The sequence below is a fragment of the Vulpes lagopus genome, chromosome 2 (assembly GCF_018345385.1).
Source record: "Vulpes lagopus strain Blue_001 chromosome 2, ASM1834538v1, whole genome shotgun sequence".
In the NCBI taxonomy this organism is placed as follows: domain Eukaryota; kingdom Metazoa; phylum Chordata; class Mammalia; order Carnivora; family Canidae; genus Vulpes; species Vulpes lagopus.
The window spans coordinates 158348977-158369689 of record NC_054825.1 but is presented as its reverse complement, the minus strand read 5'-3'; the positions used below and the strand labels follow the sequence as shown (position 1 = coordinate 158369689).

Here is a 20713-nt window from a genome sequence, read left to right as displayed (position 1 = left end):
ATAAATATGTTACACATTATATTATAAATATTATGGTATTTATAAACTACAATATGCTACATTATATATTATGTTCTGTATATAATATTATGAATGCTATTTTTATATAACATGATAGGCTATTTTTATATAAAGATTACTATAATGTATGATGTTATCTTATATAGTTTTTTCTTATTAGTTATATAATATATAATCATTTGTGGGTTTTTTTTTAATGATTTATTTATTTATTCATTCAGAGAGAGCGAGAGAGAGGCAGAGACACAGGTAGAGGGAGAAGCAGGCAGAGGGAGAAGCAGGCTCCATGCAGGGAGCCCGATGTGGGACTCGATCCCGGGTCTCCAGGATCACACCCCGGGCTGCAGGCAGCGCTAAACTGCTGTGCCACCGGGGCTGCCCATAATATATAATCATTTGTAATGTATGATGAAATACAGAAATGTATAATAAAATATAGAAATGTTTAGGAGAATATATTAAAGTGTTAAATATATTTATTTTAATAACATTAAATTGAAATAATTTATTAAAATAATAAATAATTATTATTGAAATAATATTATTAATATAAGGGTGTCTGGGTGGCTCAGTTGTTGAGCATCTGCCTTTGGCTTAGGTCATGATCCTGGGATCCTGGAATTGAGTTCCACATCAGGCTCCCCACAGGAAGCCTGCTTCTCCCTCTGCCTATGTCTCTGCCTCTCTTTGTGTCTCTCATGAATAAATAAAATCTTTAAATTATAAATTTTAATATAATAACCAATTCATTATAAAAGAACCATATGCTATATATAATGCTGGTAGAATATATAATATTATATTTGTAATTACATTTATAATTTATAATTAAATATAGCAACATTTAAGAGAATCAAACTCAGAATATTAACACTTTTATATTCATAAGCCAGCACAAAGTCCCCATTTAAAACTTTGTTTTGAGATCTTATTTTTAAGTAATCTCTACACTCAATGTGGAGCTTAACTCACAACTCCCAAGATCTAGAGTCACATGCTCTACCCATTGAGCCAGCCAGGGACCCCTAACTTTGAGCATTTTTAAATGTTTGAGAGACTGGCCTTTGAGAAGTAACAGATAGGGTTCAGCTTTTCCTACATACCTGAAGAATGCACTCAAGTTGTGATTTTGGGGTTGAAGTAAGTACTCGGGTCTTCAGGAGGCACAAGGCCAGCCCTTTGGCCCAGGGGATGAGAGCCCTCCACCCAGGTCTTCACTCCCCAGGTGTCATCTGCTGCTGTTCTCCAGCTCCTACCAGCATTCTGTTTACAGTGAGAGGACAGGGGCTTTCCAACTGGTCTCTGGCCTCCTTCTGGAACCCTCAGGGTGCACATCCCCTCCCACGGTCTCCTGGAGGCAATGGAGGCTTTTCCAGGCATGAACCTGGGAAGTCCTTAGCCTCTCCCTGACCCCCTGCCCCAGAGCCACATGCTCTTCTTTAGGAGCATGCTCCAACAGCACCTGTTCCCAGGTCCTGCACTCTGTGCCACTCTGCTGGCTGCCCTAACAAAGCACCACACACCGCACTCTGAGGGTTCTGGAGGCGGGAAGTGCAGGGTCAGGTGTCTCAGAGCTGTTTCCTTGCAAGGACTGAGGGAAAATCTGTGCCAGGCTCTCTCCTGGGCTCACAGGTGACTGGCCACTGTCTCCCTGTCTCCTCCTTCATCCTTGCCTGTGTCCTGATCCCCCATCCTCTAAGGACACCAGTCACTGAATGAGGGCCCACCCCGATGACCTCATTTCCACTTCACCACCTCCATACAGACTCTCTCCCAATCAGGTCTCGCATTGAGGTCCTGGGGGTTAGGATTCCAACACAGACATTTGGGAGGGATGTGGTTCGACCCACAATGTTTGTGTTCAAAACTGCTATGTTTTCCTGTCACCTTCTGTGGGTTTGTTGATATGTGACTTTAGGGCTGCTTAAGTAGCCTGCCACAGGTTTTTAGAGAGCATGAGGCAGTCACTTTTCTCTCTACCTCAGGGCGCACAATCACATCCAAACAGACTCCAGATCAAAGCTGTTAAATTTCCAAATCTTTAATCCCACACCGACTGTAGCAAGGTCAGACCCAAAGGTCTCCCCTCCTCCCCCTCCCCCATATCCCCAAGATTCAAATCAGTTGGAAGAAGTCTCTCCCACAAGTGAATACATCCAGATCTGGGAAATGAATCGGTCCAACTCCCTCCCAAGACCCCCGACTTCATCCCTCCACTCCACCCCCTAGGTACCCCATCAGTCCCCTCCCAGCCTTCCCTGGGGACCCTCATTTGCAAAAAGCCTCTCCCCATCCCACCCCCGAGCATCCCAATTCAGCTATAGTAAAGAACATATTCACAAAGGGAAACAATGAGGCAGAAGAGGCAGGTTTGTGCAAACCACGTGAGCCCCACCACAAGGAGAACACGGTTTTTCCAGGGGGTGGGGGTTGAGGGATAAAATGGAGAAAAGGAAGAGTTTAGAAGGAGCTTTGAGAAGGCACAGTGGTTGCTCTAGGTGTCCCGGGGCCCCTGCTTAGGACAGAGTGAACCCCAGGGCCAGGTCGGCAAGGTGAGCAGGAGAAAGCAGCCAGCTCCCAGCAGCAGAACGAGGCTGGCCCCCACGCCACAGCCCAGGGACCAGGAGTAGTCATAGGTCAGGGGAGGGGCTGGGGGGTTCTCGTCGCTGACTCTCTGCAGCAGGGCTTGCACGGCATGCCGAAATACCTCCAGGCTGACCAGGAGCAGCAGGCCTGTGGGGAGAGGATGGACATGGTGCTCAGGGGCCCTCAGGATCCCTGACACACCCCATCTTGTGCTTGCTCGAACGGAACCCGGGGGTCTCCCCAGGACTGCCCCCACCTCATTCATTTAACAGCTTCTTATGAAACACCTACTGTATAACACGCACAGTTTGGGAAGCTGGAGGTAAATAAGGGAACCCAGCACAAATGTTAGAGACGGAGGGAGGATGGTGGCCACCAGGGGTGGACGGGCCAGGGGAACGGAGGCTGAGTTTCAGCTGGGGAAACAGAGAAGTCAAAGAGTCTGGAGATGGGTGGTGGAGATGGCTGCACTACAGTGTGGACGCGCCAAATGCCACAGAACCAAGCACAAAAATGGCTAATGGTAAATTTCATGTTATGTGTCTATTGCTTAAAAAAAAAACAAAAACAAAAAAAAAACAAGCAGGGGTGCCTGGGTGGCTCAGTTGGTCAAGTGTCCAGCTTGATTTAAGCTCAGGTCTTGATCTCAGGGTTGTGGGGATGGAACCCTGTGTTGGGCTCCATAAGGCATGGAATCTGCTTAAGATTCTCTCTCCCTCTGTCCCTCCCCACCGCACATACATACATACATACATACCCCGGAATCAAGAATAGCAAAAATCAATTAAAGACTCCATTTAAAAAATGTTTAAAAAATAAATAAATAAAAGGGGTGCCCGGCTGACTCAGTCAGTAGAGCATGTGACTCAATCTCAGGGTCATGATTTCAAGCTCCACATTGGGAGTAGAGCCTACTTAAACAACAAACAGACAAAAACAAAAATAAAAAATTCCAGCAAGGCTTTGGAAAGAGTGATGGTGGAATCTGAAATAGTCAAATTCATGGAAGCACAGAGGGAGTGATTGCCAAGGTCTGGAGGGAGAAGAAACAGGGAGATGTAGGGCAAAGGGCACAGAATTCAACTATGCAAGGTGAATGAGTTGAGGGGATCTGATGTACAACAAGGTGACTATAGTTAGCAACACTGTATTGCACACTCAAAATCTGTTACAGACTGGATCTCAGAGTTCCCATCACACACACAAAGACAGCCATGTGGGGTGATGGATAGGTGGTGTTAGCTAAGCTGACTGTGGTGATCATTTCACAACATGCATGTATATCAACACTTCAGATTGCCCACTCAAAGATCTACAATTTCCACTCATCAATCACACCCCAGTAAAGCCTATTAGTCATACCCCAATAAAGGTGAGGGATCACAAAACAAAAAGAAAAGCAGTCAAGTTGCCGTGCAGTTTGATTGAAAACAACAACAGCCAGAAAAGAGGAAAGAACAAGACAGACAAAGACCCTAACCTCACAGAGCTTATATTCTACTTGGAGGAGACAGGTGGGAAGCAAATAAACCAAGGCTTGTAAAACTCAAATTCCATGCAGGAGACTATGAGAAAGCATAAATCAACGAGGCAGGTGAGCATGGTGGAAAACATGACAAGGAGTAGCCAAAACTCAGCTTTGGCTGACAGCTTTCAGACATGGGGGCTTCAATTGCCAAACCTTCTGATTTTTCAAGGATAGCTGGAATTTTTTTTAATGATTGGTATTTTATAGAAATTTACCCAACCTTTAAATATTCGCTCAGAGAACTCTTTTTGCACTGTCCACCAAAGTGCATTTGTGGGTCACTGCTGGTTATGGGCTGCCAGGTTGTAACTTCCAAATAAACACATGAGAGGACAAGATAATTTCAGAGAGTGATGTGTGCCGGGAAAGGAGATAAAAACAGGGTGATGGGAAGGGGAATGACACCCAAGGGGGGCGGGGCAGGGACTTTAAGATGATGTCATCAGGAAACACCATTTAAGCTACGACCTAGATGATGAAAAGAAGCCAGCCATGCACAAAACTAAGTGATGGCTGTTTCAAGCAGAGGGAACGCCTGGTGCAAAGGCCCTATGGTAGAATAAGTATAGTGTGTTTGGGGGAAAAAAAGAAGGTCAGTGCACCTAGAGCAGAGGATGGGAAGGGGAGAGTAGTGGATAACAGAAATACAAAGACAGTTTGGGGACAGATCACATAGGACCATCTGATGGTCATCCATGAGTCATGAGTCCTATATGCCTCGTCTCTCAGACCCTGGGGTCCGGCCCCAACCTAAGTTCTAGACTCTCCTGCATCCCAGCAGTCCACTTCCCTATGCAGTTTTTAATCAAGGGCCTGGAGAATGCAGCCAGGAGTTGTGTCCTGTGAGTCAGTGGCTCCCTCTGAGGCCTCCTTGGCCCCATGCAGCTCAGCTTAGGACACTGGAGGTGAAGAGCATCCTGACAAGGGGGAGATACTCTCCAGTCCCCTTTATTCCTTTGCTAATTCATGCATCTTTGATTCATTCAACAGATCTCAATTGAGCTCTCATTATAAAATACATAAATAAGACTAACAAAGGCCTGTCCTCCTGGAGCTTCATCCCAGAAGGAGAATTGGACAATAATCAGGTAAATGTATTGCTGTGGGCTGAATTGTGCCCCCAAAGGTTCATACATTGGCATCCTGACCCCGTAGTTTCTCAGAATGCGACCATATTTGAAGATAGAGTCTTTAAAGCAAGAATTAAATGTAAATGAAGTCAATAGGGCTCTAACCCAATATGTAGGGCAAAATGGCTCGTGTCCTTACAAGAAGAGGTGACCATGACACAGACACCCAGAGTGATGACCACTTGAGGACATGGGGAGACGATGGCCATTTACAAGCCAAGGACAGAGGCCTTGGGGGGGGAAACGGTCCTGCCCTAACCTGGATCACAGACTTCCAGCCTTCAGAACTGTGAAAAAATACATTTCTCATCTTTAAGCCCCCAGTCTGTGGCAGCCTGAGCAAATGAATACACATACAAATATGTAATTTGGAGTAGTGATTGATTCTATAGGGGAAAAAAAAGGCAAGGTAGGGACACAGCAGGTACTGGACCTACTCTAGACAGGTGGTCAACAGTGGTCTCTCTGAGGAGGTAATATTTGATCAGAGACTTAAATGATATGAAGAAATAAAATGTGGGAAGCAGTGCAAAATGCTCTGAGGAGGAAATGAGCTTGGGTTGTCTAAGGAATAGCAGAGAAACCAATGTGGCCAGAACAGAGGGAACAAGTGGTAAGAGATGAAGTCCCATGTAGCCAGGAACCAGGCCACATAAGACCCTGGAGTCATGTTATTCTAGTGGTAGTAATTTATTGTTAATTTATTGGCCTTTTTTTTAAAGATTTTATTTATTTACTCATGGGAGACACACACACACACAGAGAGAGGCAGAGACACAGGCAGAGGGAGAAGCAGGCTCCATGCAGGGAGCCCAACGTGAGACTCGATCCCGGGTCTCCAGGATCACACCCTGGGCTGAAGGCGGCACTAAACCGCCGAGCCACCCAAGCTGCCCTTGGCCTTTGAATCAAGTAGGAACCACAATATGATTTATGGTTTTAAAAGATTACTAACCCCAAAGCATAGAAAGGTAGGATTTGGCCATGGGCTGTAGTCTGAGGACCCCTGGCCTTGACACACTAGCTTTGCGCCAAGAATCTAACTAGATGCTCTCACTTCTCATCTCTTCCCACCAGACCTTGTGAGGTATGTATTATCATCATTCCCACTTTATAGATGGGAACATTAAAGACTGGAGAAGAGGAGCTTGGGTTTGAGCACAGCCTGGTCTACTCTATAGACTATTCCATTAGGTATGTCACTATACCTCCTCCCTGATCAAGCCTGACATCGTTTGTATGACCTAGAAGGGCCCACGTGATCTGGCCCCTGACTACTTCTTTATCCTCCTCTTGGCTGCTCTATAATAGTAGGGAGTGGAACTTCCTTCAGTCTTTAAATGCACCAAATTCTTTCAAGCCTAGAGACCTTTATGCATCCCTATTTATATTACACTTTGTCTGAGAAGCCTTCCCTGAGTGCTGCCACTGAAGTCAATATCAGATCTCCCAATTATACATTTCCCTCATACTCTTTTCATTTATAGCTTTTATCACAATTGATAATTATTAATATATATTAATTTATATATTAGTATTGCCTGTTTGTCCAATTTCTGTCTCCCTCACTAAACTACAAATCCACAAGGGCAGGAAGCTTGTCTATCTCATATTTCTAAAACATGAACAATGCCTGATGTATTTATTTTATGGAGAGAAACAATATAACCCAAATTTGTCCCTTTATCTAAGGATAACTTAGAAACACAATCTGCCCAGTCCTTGATACCCAATATAACCAAGGTACTTACAACATCAAATCCACTCCCTCACTTTCATTTGGTTGCACAATTTGCAGAAAAACTTCATGCCTGAGACTTCTATAAAACACTTTTATATCCACACCTTCATGGTACCCCCTGGAATAACCCAAGTATGAGTTCAATAATAACAGCAGCACCAAATTCCTACCAAACTATAAATTCCACAAGAACAGAGACCATCGTACTCTTATTATTCATAATTTTATCCCCAGTGGTACCTAGCACAGCATCTAGCATTTACTAGATATAAAAATATACTTGTTGAATGATTAGATGGATGAACAGATGGAAAACAGATGGAGGGAGAGAGGGAGAAAAGGAAGGAGAATGGAAAAGGAAGAAGAGAAGGCAGTGGGAGGGAATTAATGAATCAGTGGATGGATGGATGGGATGGATACCTGACAAATGGATTCTTGGATGAGTGAGTTCATGGACATAAGAATACTTGAGTTCAAAGATCAAAAATTTTTTTGCCTAAGATCACATAACTCTTCAGAAGTTGGGAATTCAACATAGATCTTTTGATTCCCTGTTGATTCCCTGATCCATCTTTTTAAAAAGATTTTATTTATTTATTTGAGAGAGAGAGAATGATCAGGGAAGAGGGTCAGAGAGAGAGAGAATCAGACTTCCCACTGAGCAAGGAGCCTGACGTGGGGCTTGATCCCAGGACCTGGAGATTATGATCTGAGCCAAAGGCAGACACTTAACCAACTGAGCCACCCAGGCACCCCTCTGATCCATGTTTTATACCAGTATCCTCCTTACTCTCCATGCTCCAGCCACTCTGGCTTTCTTTCAAGACCTTAAATTCACCAAACTCTGTCTAACTTGGTAACTCATGGACACCTTCTCTAACTCTCTGCTCTAAATCAAGTGCTTTCATTATGCACTCTCACAGAAATCTACTTTTCTTTTTCCTTTATATTACCTAGAAGTTTGTAATTGTTGGATGATCTGTGATATTTTTGTGTCCTTAAACAGATGATAATCTCCATAAGGGAAAGCACTTTTCTATCTTATACACTCATATACATATATGTACAAATATGTTGTGTATAATGTGTCTGTGTATCAATGAATAAAAAGACCACGTGAATTAATGAGAGAAAGGGAAGGAAATGACTGAATTTTTTCCTTTATTTAGGAAGATCTCTAAAGCAACAAAATAATAAGACTTGGCCATTATTGTTTTCCATTCATATGTTCATGCTCTTGAAGACTCATTATGTCTCTCTTATCTTGCATCAGGCTCTATCTCACTTGTTAGTTAAGACTATGATCTACATTTGTACAAGATTTGGCCTGCTTTATGCTGTGATTTTCATTCTGTTCCTCAAATGTGTCAAGTCTTTTACAGCCTCTATATATCCTATTCCATCATCATCACCATCATCACTACCATCACCACCAACATCATCACTACTATCACTACCATCATTGTCACCATCACCACCACCATCGCTGCCACCACAACAAACATCACCAATACTGCCACCTCCACTGTCACCACCACACTTTGATTGGATGATTCCTATTCATTCTTCAATTACCAGCTTAAATATCACCTTCCCTGAGTTTCTCTGACACACCTTCACTGCTATGCATACCCTTAATATGCTTTATCATAACTCTCACCACAATTACAGTTGAATTATTGTATGTGTAATTACTGGTTACTGTCTAATTCTGCCAGAATCTAGACTCTGTGAGGGCAGACACTATTGTCTTGTTGTTAGTCTTATATCTCCAGCCCTTAGCACAGGGCATGGAACATAGTAGGTGCTCAGTAAATACACAAAGGATAAATAAAGAAAGCTTATATAGTTAATGACCTTTCTATCTACCTTAGAAAACATTGATCCAATGAGGACTACATTAACAAGATGTCCTATATCTGTGGACCACTAACTCCAAGAATGCAACAGTCCTTGAAGACCTCAGTTCCAAAAAAAAAAAAAAAAGAAAGAAAAGAAAAAGAAGACCTCAGTTCCAAATCTAAGAGCATTTGGAGACCTTCCAATTCCCAGCTAATAACAGGCCTTAGAACCCCCACATTGAACCTGCTACAGCCCTTGTGCTTTCTAGCATGCAACAGTGGTTGGTGATGTCCTTCAACTTCCCAGCATGCAACAGTGCTTCAAGGTCCCAGGTTCAAACTGGAAACCCCCCAATTCCCAACCAACAACAGGGCTCAGAATTCTCCTATATTTGAGACCTGTATAACCCTTGAGCTTCCTCCAACCACCAGCATACAACCCAGCATGCAACAATCCTTGGAGACCCTTGGTCCAAATTTAAAATCGTGTTTGGAGATACTTTAATCCCTAGGCAACAACAAAGCTTGGAATTCTCCCATTTTTGAGCCTATTATAGCCCATGGGTTTCCCGCAGCTCTCAGCATGCAACAGTGCCTGAACATCTTATCTCCCAGCATGCAACAGTACCTGGAGATTCAATCTCCCAGCATGCAACAGTGCCTGGAGATCTAACCTCCCAGCATGCAAAAGTACCTGGACACCTTACCTCCCAGCATGTAATTGCCTCAGTCTCCAGGCTCCCAACCCTCACCTGAGAGGCCAAAGCAGACAGCTCCAACTCGGAGTAGGAACTCTGCGCCTTTGCTGAGCACCATGATGATACAAAGGCACCCCAGGGCCATGACTGCCAAGCCTAGCACTGCTATCACCGCAGCTGCCAGATTCACCTCTGGAAGGAAGAAACAGAGAACATGGGATGTAGGAAGTGGGGAGAACTCTCCTGTAGGGACCCAGAGCCAGGAAGATGGAAGATTCAGAACTGGACAAGAATTTTCAGGTAGATCATCCAGTCCAATTTTGCTTACACTGATGAAAGAACTAAGACTCAGAGAGGGCCAGTGCTTTGCCTGAGGCCACAGAGCAAAGAGGAGACACAGCCAGGATTAGAAGGTAATGGAAACTGCCCATCATTACTTATGATCCGGTCCCTGTTTGCTTACAGGTGAAGCAGATGAGGCAGCAGGTGTGTGGGTGACAACAGAAAAGGAGGTATGTTAGAAATCACTTATATGAAGTGCCCAGTGCAGCATTTAGCACACAGCAGATGTGCCGAACAGGTGCATTGTGATTATTTACTCTCCCATAAAGGCAGTGACTTGACCAAGCTCACTGAGCACAAAGAGAGAAAGGAGTGGAAAGGGTGGGAACCACTGTTTATTAAGGGCCTACTATGTGCTAGGCATCACACAGTCTGTTTTAGCTACATCATCTCATCAATTCCTTACAAAGACCAGATAAAAGTCATGACATGATCACAATACCTTTACTGGTGGGGAGGGATGCTAAGGTCCTGGGGTGACGGAGAGGCTGTGGTTATAGCAGAAAGGGTAAAGTCTTAAGAGTTGCACTATATGTGGCAACCATACTGGTTGCCACTAGCCACATGTGGTCCTTTAATTTTAAATGGATTACCACCTCACATCACACCAGTAAGAACGGTGAAAATTAACAAAACAGGAAACAAGTGTTGGAGAGGATGTGGAGAAAGGGGAACCCTCTTGCACTATTGGTGAGAATGTGAACTGGTGCAGCCACTCTTGAAAACTGCGTGGAGGTTCCTCAAAGAGTTAAAATTAGAACTGCCCTACGACCCAGCAATTGCACTGTTGGGGAGTCACCCCAAAGATACTGATGCAGTGTAACGCCAGGACACCTGCACCCCAATGTTTATAGCAGCAATGTCCACAATAGCCAAACTGTAGAAGGAGCCTCAGTGTCCATCAAAAGATGAATGGATAAAGAGGCTGTGGTCCATGTATACAATGGAATATTCCTCAGCCATTAGAAACGACAAGTACCCACCATTTGCTTCGATGTGGATGGAACTGGAGGTTATTATGCTGAGTGAAGTAAGTCAATCTTAGAAAGACTAACATTATATGGGTTCACTCATACGGAGAATATAAAAAATAGGGAAAGGGATTAAAGGGGAAAGGAGAGAAAATGAGTGGGGAAAATCAGAGAAGATGACAGAACATGAGAGACTCCTAACTCTGGGAAACGAACAAGGGGTAGTGGAAGGGGAGGTGGGTGGGGGGATGGGGTGACTGGGTGACGGGCACTGAGGGTAGCACTTGACAGGATGAGCACTGGGTGTTATACTATATGTTGGCAAATCAAACTACAATTTAAAAATCTATAATAAATAAATAAATAAATAAATAAATGGATTTAAATTAAAACAAAATTTAGGGGCGGGATGGCTGGGTGGTTCAGTGGTTGAGCATCTACCTTTGGCTTAGGGAGTGATCCTGGGGTCCTGAGATTGAGTCCCACATCGGGCTCCCCACAGGGAGCCTGCTTCTCCCTCTGCCTATGTCTCTGACTCTCTCTCTCATGAATAAATAAAATATATTTTTAAAAAACACAAAATTTAGGAGAGCCTGTATGGCTCAGTGAATTGAGCATCTGACTCTTGATCTCAGCTCAGGTCTTTATCTCAGGGTCTTGAGTTCAAGCCCCATATCGGGCTCCATGCTGGACAGAACAAACAAAAACCCCAAATTTAAAAAACAGTTTTTCCATCACACCAACCACATTCCAAGCACTCAGCAGCCACACTAGGCTAGTGGCTACCATATTGGTCAGCACAGAAATGGAGCATTTCCATTTCACAGAAGATTCTATAGGAGAGCATTGCTTTAGAGGCAGGATTATTTGGGTTTGAATTCTGCCTCTGCCACTTCCTGGGAAAAGTAAATGTAACCGTTTCTGGGCTTCTGTTTTCTCACATGGGAGATGAAAATAAAGCCCCTGCCCTGTAGGGTCATGCAAAGGACTGGAGTTCTTATAAATGAAACAGGCAGCCCTATGCCTAGTCTGTGGCAGATGCACATGCTTAGGATGTTAAAGTGCTATCTACAGAAAGCGGTTGTGACTTGTCCAAAGCCACATAGCATGTGGCAAAGGTAGAGCTGGGGCAAGAGCATCAGGCATGGAGCTCTGGGGAACCACCTGCCCCCAAAGATGGGACCTCCCCAGGGCAAAACAGAGAAACCAAAGCCATTAAGAACTCCACTGGTACAGTCAGCATCCCCCCCGCCCCCCGCCACCCCACTGCAGTGTAGAGTTCTCACCTTTCTTTGTGGTTCTCTGGAAGATGCGTGCATTCTCCCCCGTGGTAAAGAATTTAAAATAGGTACAGTTTGCTTCTATGGGAGTAGTAGAGAGAAAGAGGTTATGACATGGAAGTTGCTAGTGTAAGCTTGGGACTGGACATTTAACATACTCATACTCATTTAACAGTCACTAACATTTAACAGCCTAAAAATAGGACATCCACATCCCTGACAAACACAGCAGAAAAATGATGCTCAGAGAAGCAAAAACCATCTGCCGTCACCCAGTTATATAGGAGTTAGGATTCCAGTCTGGAGCTTTGAGGTCCATATCTGCAGCCTTGTGAGGGCTATTGACCTCTCTGGTGCCTCTGACTCTCTCTATAAAATGAGATAAGAGTCTCTTTCCTGGCTCCATCATATGAGTTTGCCAAGGGTCAAGTGGGATTAGAAACGATGATCCTCTTTATTCAACAAAGGACACCAAAATACAGGGAACAGAAGGCTACCAAACTCAGAAGAGATTGTCATCTCAGAGAGAATTCCGAACTAGAACACACAAAGAGCTTCTGCAGGTCAGCAAGAAAAGAGAGGGAAACCAATTGGGGAAAAAAAAATGGGCAAAGGACGGCAATAGTCAATTCACAGAAGAAGTAGCCTGAATGACTTACAAGTATATGAAGAGATGCTCCACCTCACCAGGGATCACAGAAAAGCAACTTAAATCAGCAGGGAAGAGCCACTTTAGATCAATTAGATTGGAAAATATTAAAAGGATAATATCAAGCACGGGAAGGATAAGAAACAGCTGGAAGCATAAACTGGTACTAGTCTTTTTGGAAAGTGCTCTGATGTACTTTATGAAATAAAGTATGTATATACCCGATAACCCAACAATTTCTTCTCTGGGTATGCATCCAGGCAAAAACTACACGCAGGAACATATATGTGGATATTTGCTGCAACACTGTTTGTAAATAACAGGAAGTCAATCAACCCAAGGATCCATCTCTAGGGGAATCAAGTCGATGGGATGGATGCCCTCTTGTGCAAATCTCTGCAGCATGTGGTAGCCATGAACTAGAATAACAGAAAGCAGTATGCGGAGATCTGAGAAAGTGTTGAGGGGAAAAAATCGTAAAACAGGGGGAAAAATCCACAGCATGATATCATTTATGTAAATTAAAACACAGACAGATATAAAATAACGCTACATAATTTCCAAGTTAAAATATATATTCGTGGATGCATATCAGACACAAGTAAAGAGCCGAGTTAGAAAGGAAGGTGTGGGGCGGGGGGGAGAATATCATGTAAAATAACTCACGAGAAGGCTCTTGGAAAGGCCCGTGACAATTATGATGGAAACCAAAGAAGAGTAAGAGTTGTCCAATTTTGTGAACGTGAAGTCTAAGGATACCTAAACCTTATAAAGACGAGGGCACTTCCTAAACCTCATTTTGCAACCAGAACTTCCTTTTTTTTTAAGATTTATTTATTTGTTTTTATTGAGAGAGAGAGAGAGAAAGAGGCAGAGACACAGGAGGAGGGAGAAGCAGGCTCCATGCCGGGAGCCCAACGTGGGACTCGATCCTGGGACTCCAGGATCGCGCCCTGGGCCAAAGGCAGGTACCAAACCGCTGAGCCACCCAGGGATCCCTGCAACCAGAACTTCCAAAAAATTCACCTAGCCCAATACTCTCTCTCCTTCTACAGATGGGGAAACTGAGGCATTAGAGGGGTGGAGGAGAGAGGTCAACAATAAGATGGGTACAAGAAGCAGAAGAGGGACCGGGTGGTGTGTCTGGAGAAGAAGAAAGGAACTTTCCACATTGAAGGAGGATGTGGAGGGGTGAGAAATAAAGTGCTGAGTCAGGGGAGGTGGTGGGATGCTGCAGCCATGGCCCAAGGGAAGGCAAAGGACGTGAGGGGTCCCATCAAAAGCAGTGGGACGGGAATCCTTACCCTGCAACAGCAATCCTGCAGCAGCAAGAAGTAAAGGATGCTTCATGCAGAAGAGCAAAGGGTGAGGATGCTATTGGTAGCAGTCAGTGGGGGACACATGGTCTTCATCCATGAGGGAAATGTGAAGTCCCATCTAGAGAGTAAGAAGGTGTGGTACATCTTTCTGAGAGAGTGTGGGCTGTCTGGCCTCCCATTTTGGCTACTAATGATTTAGAAAATCTCGTCTCTGACTCCAGATGGCATATCCCATTCGGGAAAAGAGTAGAATGGGTCATACACACCCTCCCTTCCCCTGTCCTTGCAGCCCAGGGTGGTATGGGATGTCCTTTGAGGCAGAGCAAAGTGTGGAATATTTCTGAGATAATGGAAGTGGTGATGAGCTTCTGGAGGGTCCTTTGGGGTCCCTTGGCAGCAGGGTCAGGAGTGTGGGATGATGGAGATGGTCCTCTGAAGACCCATAGGAGGATAACAAGGAATGTGAGGAGTCCTGCCTTATGCGGTGAGGTTGGAATGGGGGCAGCCTCTCCAGGGCAGCAAGGACCTTGTGAGATGCAAAGCAGTATAGTTGTTAAAAACAGAGACAATCGGGGCTCAAATCCCAGATGACTGGCCTGGGAACATAGATTAAGCCACTAAACATTCCTCACTCCTCATTTCTCACTTCTGTTAAAATGGGGATGATAATTAGTGACTATTGATAAGGTTGCTATGAGGATTAACGAGTTAATGCATATGAAATACTTTGAACAGAACCTAGGCACTACAGAAGCATCTCAGCAAATTACACAAGCATATGATGACCAGGGCATCCCATTTTGCAAAAGTTTGGGAACTTCCTGCTTGAGGCTCTGAGGAACAAAAAATTAGCCCATCTGTAGAAGTGGTATTTAATCTGGATGCTGAGTGGGTGGGTGCCTCACACTACAGGGACATCCCACTTTGCTATCAAGGATTTGGGACATCCTATTGGGGATCCTATGGATGTAAGATGTCACATCTGGATAATTGAGGAGGGAAATCCCATCCACAGCCCAGGGATAGAAGATCTTCTTTGAGGGACACTGAGGTTATGGGATGTTGTTTGGAGAGCAGAGTGTTGGAGATCTCATCTGTGTGACCAAGCCTGTGACATCCTGGATGGACCATGAGGGGTGTTAGTTTCCTTGGATCAGTAGATGTGGAGCAAGAGCCCATTCCCATTCCCAAGGGGTATAGGATGTCCCACTGGTATACGTAGAGGGCATGGCATGTCCTGTCAGGGAGAGTGAGAGGTATGGGATAGCTCTCTGGCATAGCCAGGGGTGAAAGTCCATTCTGCACAACAGTGACCGGTGTGGGGTATCTGGAGGAGAAAATAAGGAAGACTGAAGGGTTCAGTCTGGGCATTCAGAGGTGCTGGGGCAGGAAATGAGCAGCACATTTCTTAGAAGCACAGGGTCTCTGGTGGGATGTTGAGGGGTGGTTGGCAAGAGGTCTGCTTGGTGGAATCAATAGTGGGGAACAGGCACAGATTCCATTTTGGGGAAGGCATCAGAATGGTCTGTCTCCCCAGGGCTCACAGGATGGGAGTGTGGCCTGCCTCCAGTGTGGGAGAAGCAAGCTGACCCCAGGAATCCAAACGCTCTCTCTTGGGGCACAGGCTGTCTCAATAAGTGCGGGTGCTTTTAGGGAATGCAGACAGAGGGCACCAGCTGAATGTGGAGGACAGGCTGGGTCTCAGGACACAGGCTGCATGCAGAGGTACAAGATTTCTCTAGGGAACACGGGCTCTCTCGGGATACAGGCTGGTCTGGAGACGCAGAAATGACTGGGATCACATGCTGTGCTAGAGGTACAGGAGCTTTGGAGGTCAGAGCATGGTTTGGAGCACAGGCTGGCCTAGGGGTAAGGCTGGTCTAGGGACACAGGCGGGTCTAGGGCACAGACTGGCTTCCAGCTACAAGTGAGTCTAGGGTACGGACGGGTCTAGGGGTACAGGCAGGTCTAGGGATACAGGCTGGTGTGGGGCACAGGCTGGCCTAAGGGTACAGGCTGGTCTAGGGGCACAGGCAGGTCTAGAGCACAGGCTGGCCTCCAGCTACAAGCCAGTCTAGGGTACAGGCAGGTCTAGGGATACAGGCAGATCTAGGGATACAGGCTGGTGTAGGGGTACAGGCAGGTCTGGGGCTACAGGCTATTCTGGGGGTACAAGCTGGTCTGAGGATACAGGCTGGTCTGAGAGTTACTGACTGTCTGGAGGCAGAAGCTGGTCTGGGGATGCAGGCTGATTTAAGGGTGGGCTAGCTTTAGGGTACTGACTAGTCTGGGGGTACAGGCAAGTTGAGGCACAGGATGTAGCTGGAACAGGCCACTTGTGGGGGGGTACAGGATGGTCAGTACAGACTAGTCTGGAGGTACAGACTGTCCTCTCTCTCCTTCCTACCTTCTACCCACCCCACCCCCCCAGCCAACACACACAGCTTGTGCCTGGGGCAAAGGATATTACAGGGAGCACGGGTTGATGTGGGTATTGGGGGGGGGGGGGTTCTAAGGGTCCAAGCTCTCTTCCTGGGACTCAGGCTCTCTCTGGGGTATGGGTTTCTCCTACCCCCACCACTCTCACTATCTTGGGGCACAACTCCCGGGCTGGGGGCGTGGCCTCTCACCTCCAGGCAGCTCTGCGGGGCCGCAGGTATCTCTGCCCTCCGGCACGTCGGCCTGCCACAGCCGCTTGGTGCACATCTTCCACAGCCCCAGGTGGGCAGCCTCGCAGACGGCGCTGCCATTGGTCTTGTACGTGTTGAGCTCCACCCAGAACTCGGTGCCCACGGCCAGCACAGCCAGCGTGGCGCCCACGGCGCTCAGCAGGAGCCCCAGCTTGATCTTCCCCTCCCGCTCGGGGGTCAGCTGATGCTGCCCTTGAGCCCTCCGCCGGCCCGCAGCTTCCCGCCGCCTCCGGTCCTCCTCTTGCATGAAAAAGTTGGACCACATCATCATCCCAGAGGCTGTGGCCCCGGTGGGGCTCAGAACAGGTGCAAAGGAGGCAGAGCTGAGGAGGGGCCCTAAGGTGGGGAGTGGGGACAGGCTGGGGTCCTGAAGGAGATGAAGGGCTCAGTTTCCAATGGATTCCAAGAAAGGAAGATCTGAATCTTCCCTGGAACCTCCAGCGGGGGAGTCTAGGTGCCTCTGCAGCTTAGAAGAGGAAAAAACAGTGCCTCTGGCCGGGAAAGCCTCTAAATCAGTGGAGGGCCTGGGAGGCCACAGAAACTCAGCAATGAAGGTGGACCCAGAGGAAAAGCAAGGTACCCCAAAGGCCCAGAGCTAGAAGCTGGGTGTCTAGGAGGGGGACATGAGGGCTCCAGAGGAAGGAGGCCTGGGCACTAGCTGAGTCACCCCCTACTTGGGCTGCCACTGGGAGGAATCACCAGAGGGAAGCTGGGTGTCCTGGGGAAAGGGATCTGAGGACCCCACAAAAGCTTAGAGTTTGGGGTACCCAGGGAAGGTTGCTGAAATCCTCTGAGTGTTTGAGAGGAGATGCCTCCGGCTTCCTTTTGGGCTCAGAGTGTCTGGAGGGAGAAGGTGGGTCCCCTCTGGGGTACAGAAGAGGAGATCAGAACTCCTTTGGAGCCTCAAAAAGGCAGTGGAACCCCCCACAATCACGGAAGGGGACAGCAGAGTCCTGGCTTGGCTTCAGGAAAAGGGGGTGGGTGTCTCCCCGGCCATTCAGAGGAGATCAGAGAAAGTCTCCTGGGTCTCAGAGAAGGGACTAGTGGCTCAGAGAGAGTGGGGTCCAGAAAAGGGCGCTGGCGGGATGCCCCCGGCTCAGGAGGGGGACCTGGAGTCCCTGCGGGGTCAGCGGGAGGGGCTGTGGTCCCCACTGAGGTTCAGGAAACAGGGGCAAGGCCCCCCCAGGATTCACAGGACAACCAGGACCCCGGAAGGGACTCTGCGTCCGTCCCTCGGGGGTTCTTCGGCTCCCCTCCCCCGGGCTCCCAGGGCCTGCGGGGCCGGGACCGCTCCAGGCTCAGCCCCAGGCCCGCCGCCTCCCGCAGGCCGCCCACCTCGGGCTCCCGGGCAGGGCCCCCTCTGGCTCCCCTGGCTCCCCTGCCTCCGCGCCGCCCCGGCTCCAGCTCCGCGACGCCTCCGAGCCGCCGGGTCCTGCACGCAGCCGCCTGCTCCGCCCGGACGGCCGCTCGGCCCCTCTGCTCGCCTCTCCCGCCCACCCCCTGCCCTCCCCGGCTATTTCAGGCTTGACCCGTAAATAACACCCGCACCTGTCGCCCAGCGCCTGTTGCCATAGGGACCTCGGGTATTTTAAGGGGACGCGGGCGGAGGAGGGAGGCTGTCCCGGGAGGAGGGCCTGAGGGCGGGATCCTGACCCGACTAGAGCCTGAGCGCACTCTTATTTCCTTAAGGGGCAAGCGGGAGCCGAGGGTCCCATCTCCAGGGTGGCAGGAGACGGGGCAGGGCAGGGCACCTGGAGTTTTGGTCTCCGGAGCAGGCCTGGCTGGACGCCTGAATTGCTGGGTCTGAGGGAGGAGGGGCTGGGGCCTGGACTCCTGAGTCTGAAGGAGGAGGGGCTGGGGTTCAGGACTCCTGGTCCGAGGGATTTGGTGCTGGGGGCCCAAATCCCTGAGTCTGAGGGAGGAGGAGCTGGGGGCCCACAGACTCCTGGTCTGAGGAATGAGGCTGGGGGCCTGAACCCTTGGTCTGAGGGAGGAGGGGCTAGAAGCCCAACCCCTGGGGCAGAAGACTGGGGCCCAGATCCCTGGGTCTTGATGACTGGCAGAACTGATTCTGGTTTGGTGTCTTCAGCACCCCAGAGGTGAAAAGGGCAGGCGTCAGGGAGAAGCTGGGTGTCAGGGGTACTGGAACCAGAGTCACAGTCCTCGTCATCGAGTTTATTAGACAGGGCACCTCCGGGGGACCTTCCATGCAGTTTCAGCCCCCCCGGGGGCAGGGACGGGGACAGCCATGTGGAATGGCAGCAGGGCCTGACCTTCCCCCCCTTTACCCCCTCCCTCAGCCCTTGTGCAGACGGGCCAGGTGGGACCCACCTTCCACCACCTTCGTCTGTGGTCAGCTGCTCTGCTGCACCCTGGCCCTGTCCACCCTGCTCTGGACGTGCACAGCGCCCTGTGTGGCTTGCATTGGAGCATGAGTTGCCCTGGAATGTGACTGTGTGTGCAGCTCTCCCACCAGCCTGGGGCAGGGCCGGGGTACCAGAGGAACTCATCTGTGTCCTCAACATTGCCCAGCCCAGGACTGGGTACACAAGAGCCTTGGGAGATGTGCATCAGGTGACTTAAAAGGGTGGACAGATGGATGAAATGGGATGTGACACACAGACACGTCCCCCCCTCGCTGGGGAAGGTGCTCCCTTCAAAGCGCGCCTCCCTGTACATCCTACCTGGCCTCACTACCTGTCTCCTGACCAGCAGCTGTGAGATTGTATGGCCAGGCTCCTGGAAGGAGTGACACCTGTTCCTTCCTTCCCCCACTGGGACTTCCCAAACCTTAACGGGACCTAAAGGGGCACCAGAGTGTTCTGAGCAGACAAGGCTCCGTGCAGTACACTGCCTGTCTCCTAAATCCTTCCCCTCCTCACCCGGCTTGCCCACCTGCACTGAGATGCAGGATTATCTTCCATCCTGTTGCTCTCTTTTCCCAGAAAAGGTATGAACTTTCTTTGGAATGAAAGCTCTCGTTATTTTCATGCCAAAAACATGGCTCCTACCTTTTTCTTTCTCCTTCCACACAAGCAGGGCTCTGGTCCCTACCATTGCACTGAAATGACCTCTCACCAGGTCAAACCTTGCTGTCCTCTGGCTCTTGGGCTCTCTGTCCAGTTCTCAGCACCTCTGGCTACTTCCTCCTGGCCTCTGCCTACCTCGTGGTCATCCCCTGTGACTCCCTCTGATACATCCTCTTCTCCTCTGCCACGGATGTGGGTGAGGCTCCTGCCAGGGTCACTTCCCTGTCAGCATTCTCCTCCTAGGTCACCTCATCCAGCCCCATGGCTTTCAATTCTCCTATATGCTGATGTTTCCAAAACTTACATTTCCAGCCATGGCTTCTCCCCGAAGCTCACATATCCGCCTAGTTACCGGATACCCCGCCTTGCTTTCTGGCAGGCATCTACAACTTGACGTGTCCAAAGGATGACTTGGTCCCTCCCGCCCAAATCCTGATCCCTTGCTCCGGGTGCCCTTCCAGGCAACACACTGCAGCTTGGTGCTGCACAAGCCTGACTAAGAGTTCCTCTTTCCGTCACTCTGGCTTCTCACTTCCTGTCCTGCTGCCTGTGCTCCACTTACCCCTGCTGTGGGTTCAGCCCCCAAGCTCCCAGACCTGTTCCTCCATTTCTCTCCATCCTCACCAACGCCACTTTGGTCCAGGCCACCATCAGCCCGGAGAGGACAAGGACACCAGCCCCTAACTCTTTATTTCCACTTTTTACTCATAATGTAGTCTCAGCACAACTATACAGTGCTGTTATTTTGTTGTTGTTGTTGTTAAAAATAAAAATATGATGTCGTGCCTGTGCTCAAAACCCTGCGAAGGCTTCACATGAGATCTAGAAAAATGTAAATTTCTTACCAGGACCCCCCAATGGGCACTCAGCCTACACTCTGTCCTCACC

The 20713-nt window shown here is 48.3% G+C and overlaps 1 protein-coding gene across 1 annotated transcript; it reads right to left on the bottom strand.

Annotated features, from left to right (window-relative positions):
- Nucleotides 1-2148: 2148 nt before the first annotated feature.
- CACNG6 (calcium voltage-gated channel auxiliary subunit gamma 6) lies at nucleotides 2149-18267 on the bottom strand. Its single transcript, XM_041737139.1, has 4 exons — nucleotides 16737-18267; nucleotides 12145-12219; nucleotides 9600-9737; nucleotides 2149-2754 (listed from the first exon to the last, which is right to left on the bottom strand). Exons 1-4 carry the CDS (start codon nucleotides 17065-17067, stop codon nucleotides 2516-2518), a joined length of 783 nt encoding a protein of 260 aa, XP_041593073.1. The 5' UTR covers nucleotides 17068-18267; the 3' UTR covers nucleotides 2149-2515.
- Nucleotides 18268-20713: the final 2446 nt, after the last annotated feature.

Excerpts from the sequence above, each read along its gene's own strand:
- CACNG6 (XM_041737139.1), bottom strand. The coding sequence starts at position 17,067 with ATGATGATGTGGTCCAACTTTTTCATGCAAGAGGAGGACCGGAGGCGG. Across the intron at positions 12,220-16,736 it reads CCCCGCAGAGCTGCCTGGAG|AAGCAAACTGTACCTATTTT; the intron begins GTGAGAGGCCAC and ends CTACTCCCATAG. Across the intron at positions 2,755-9,599 it reads TGTCTGCTTTGGCCTCTCAG|GCCTGCTGCTCCTGGTCAGC; the intron begins GTGAGGGTTGGG and ends CTCTCCCCACAG.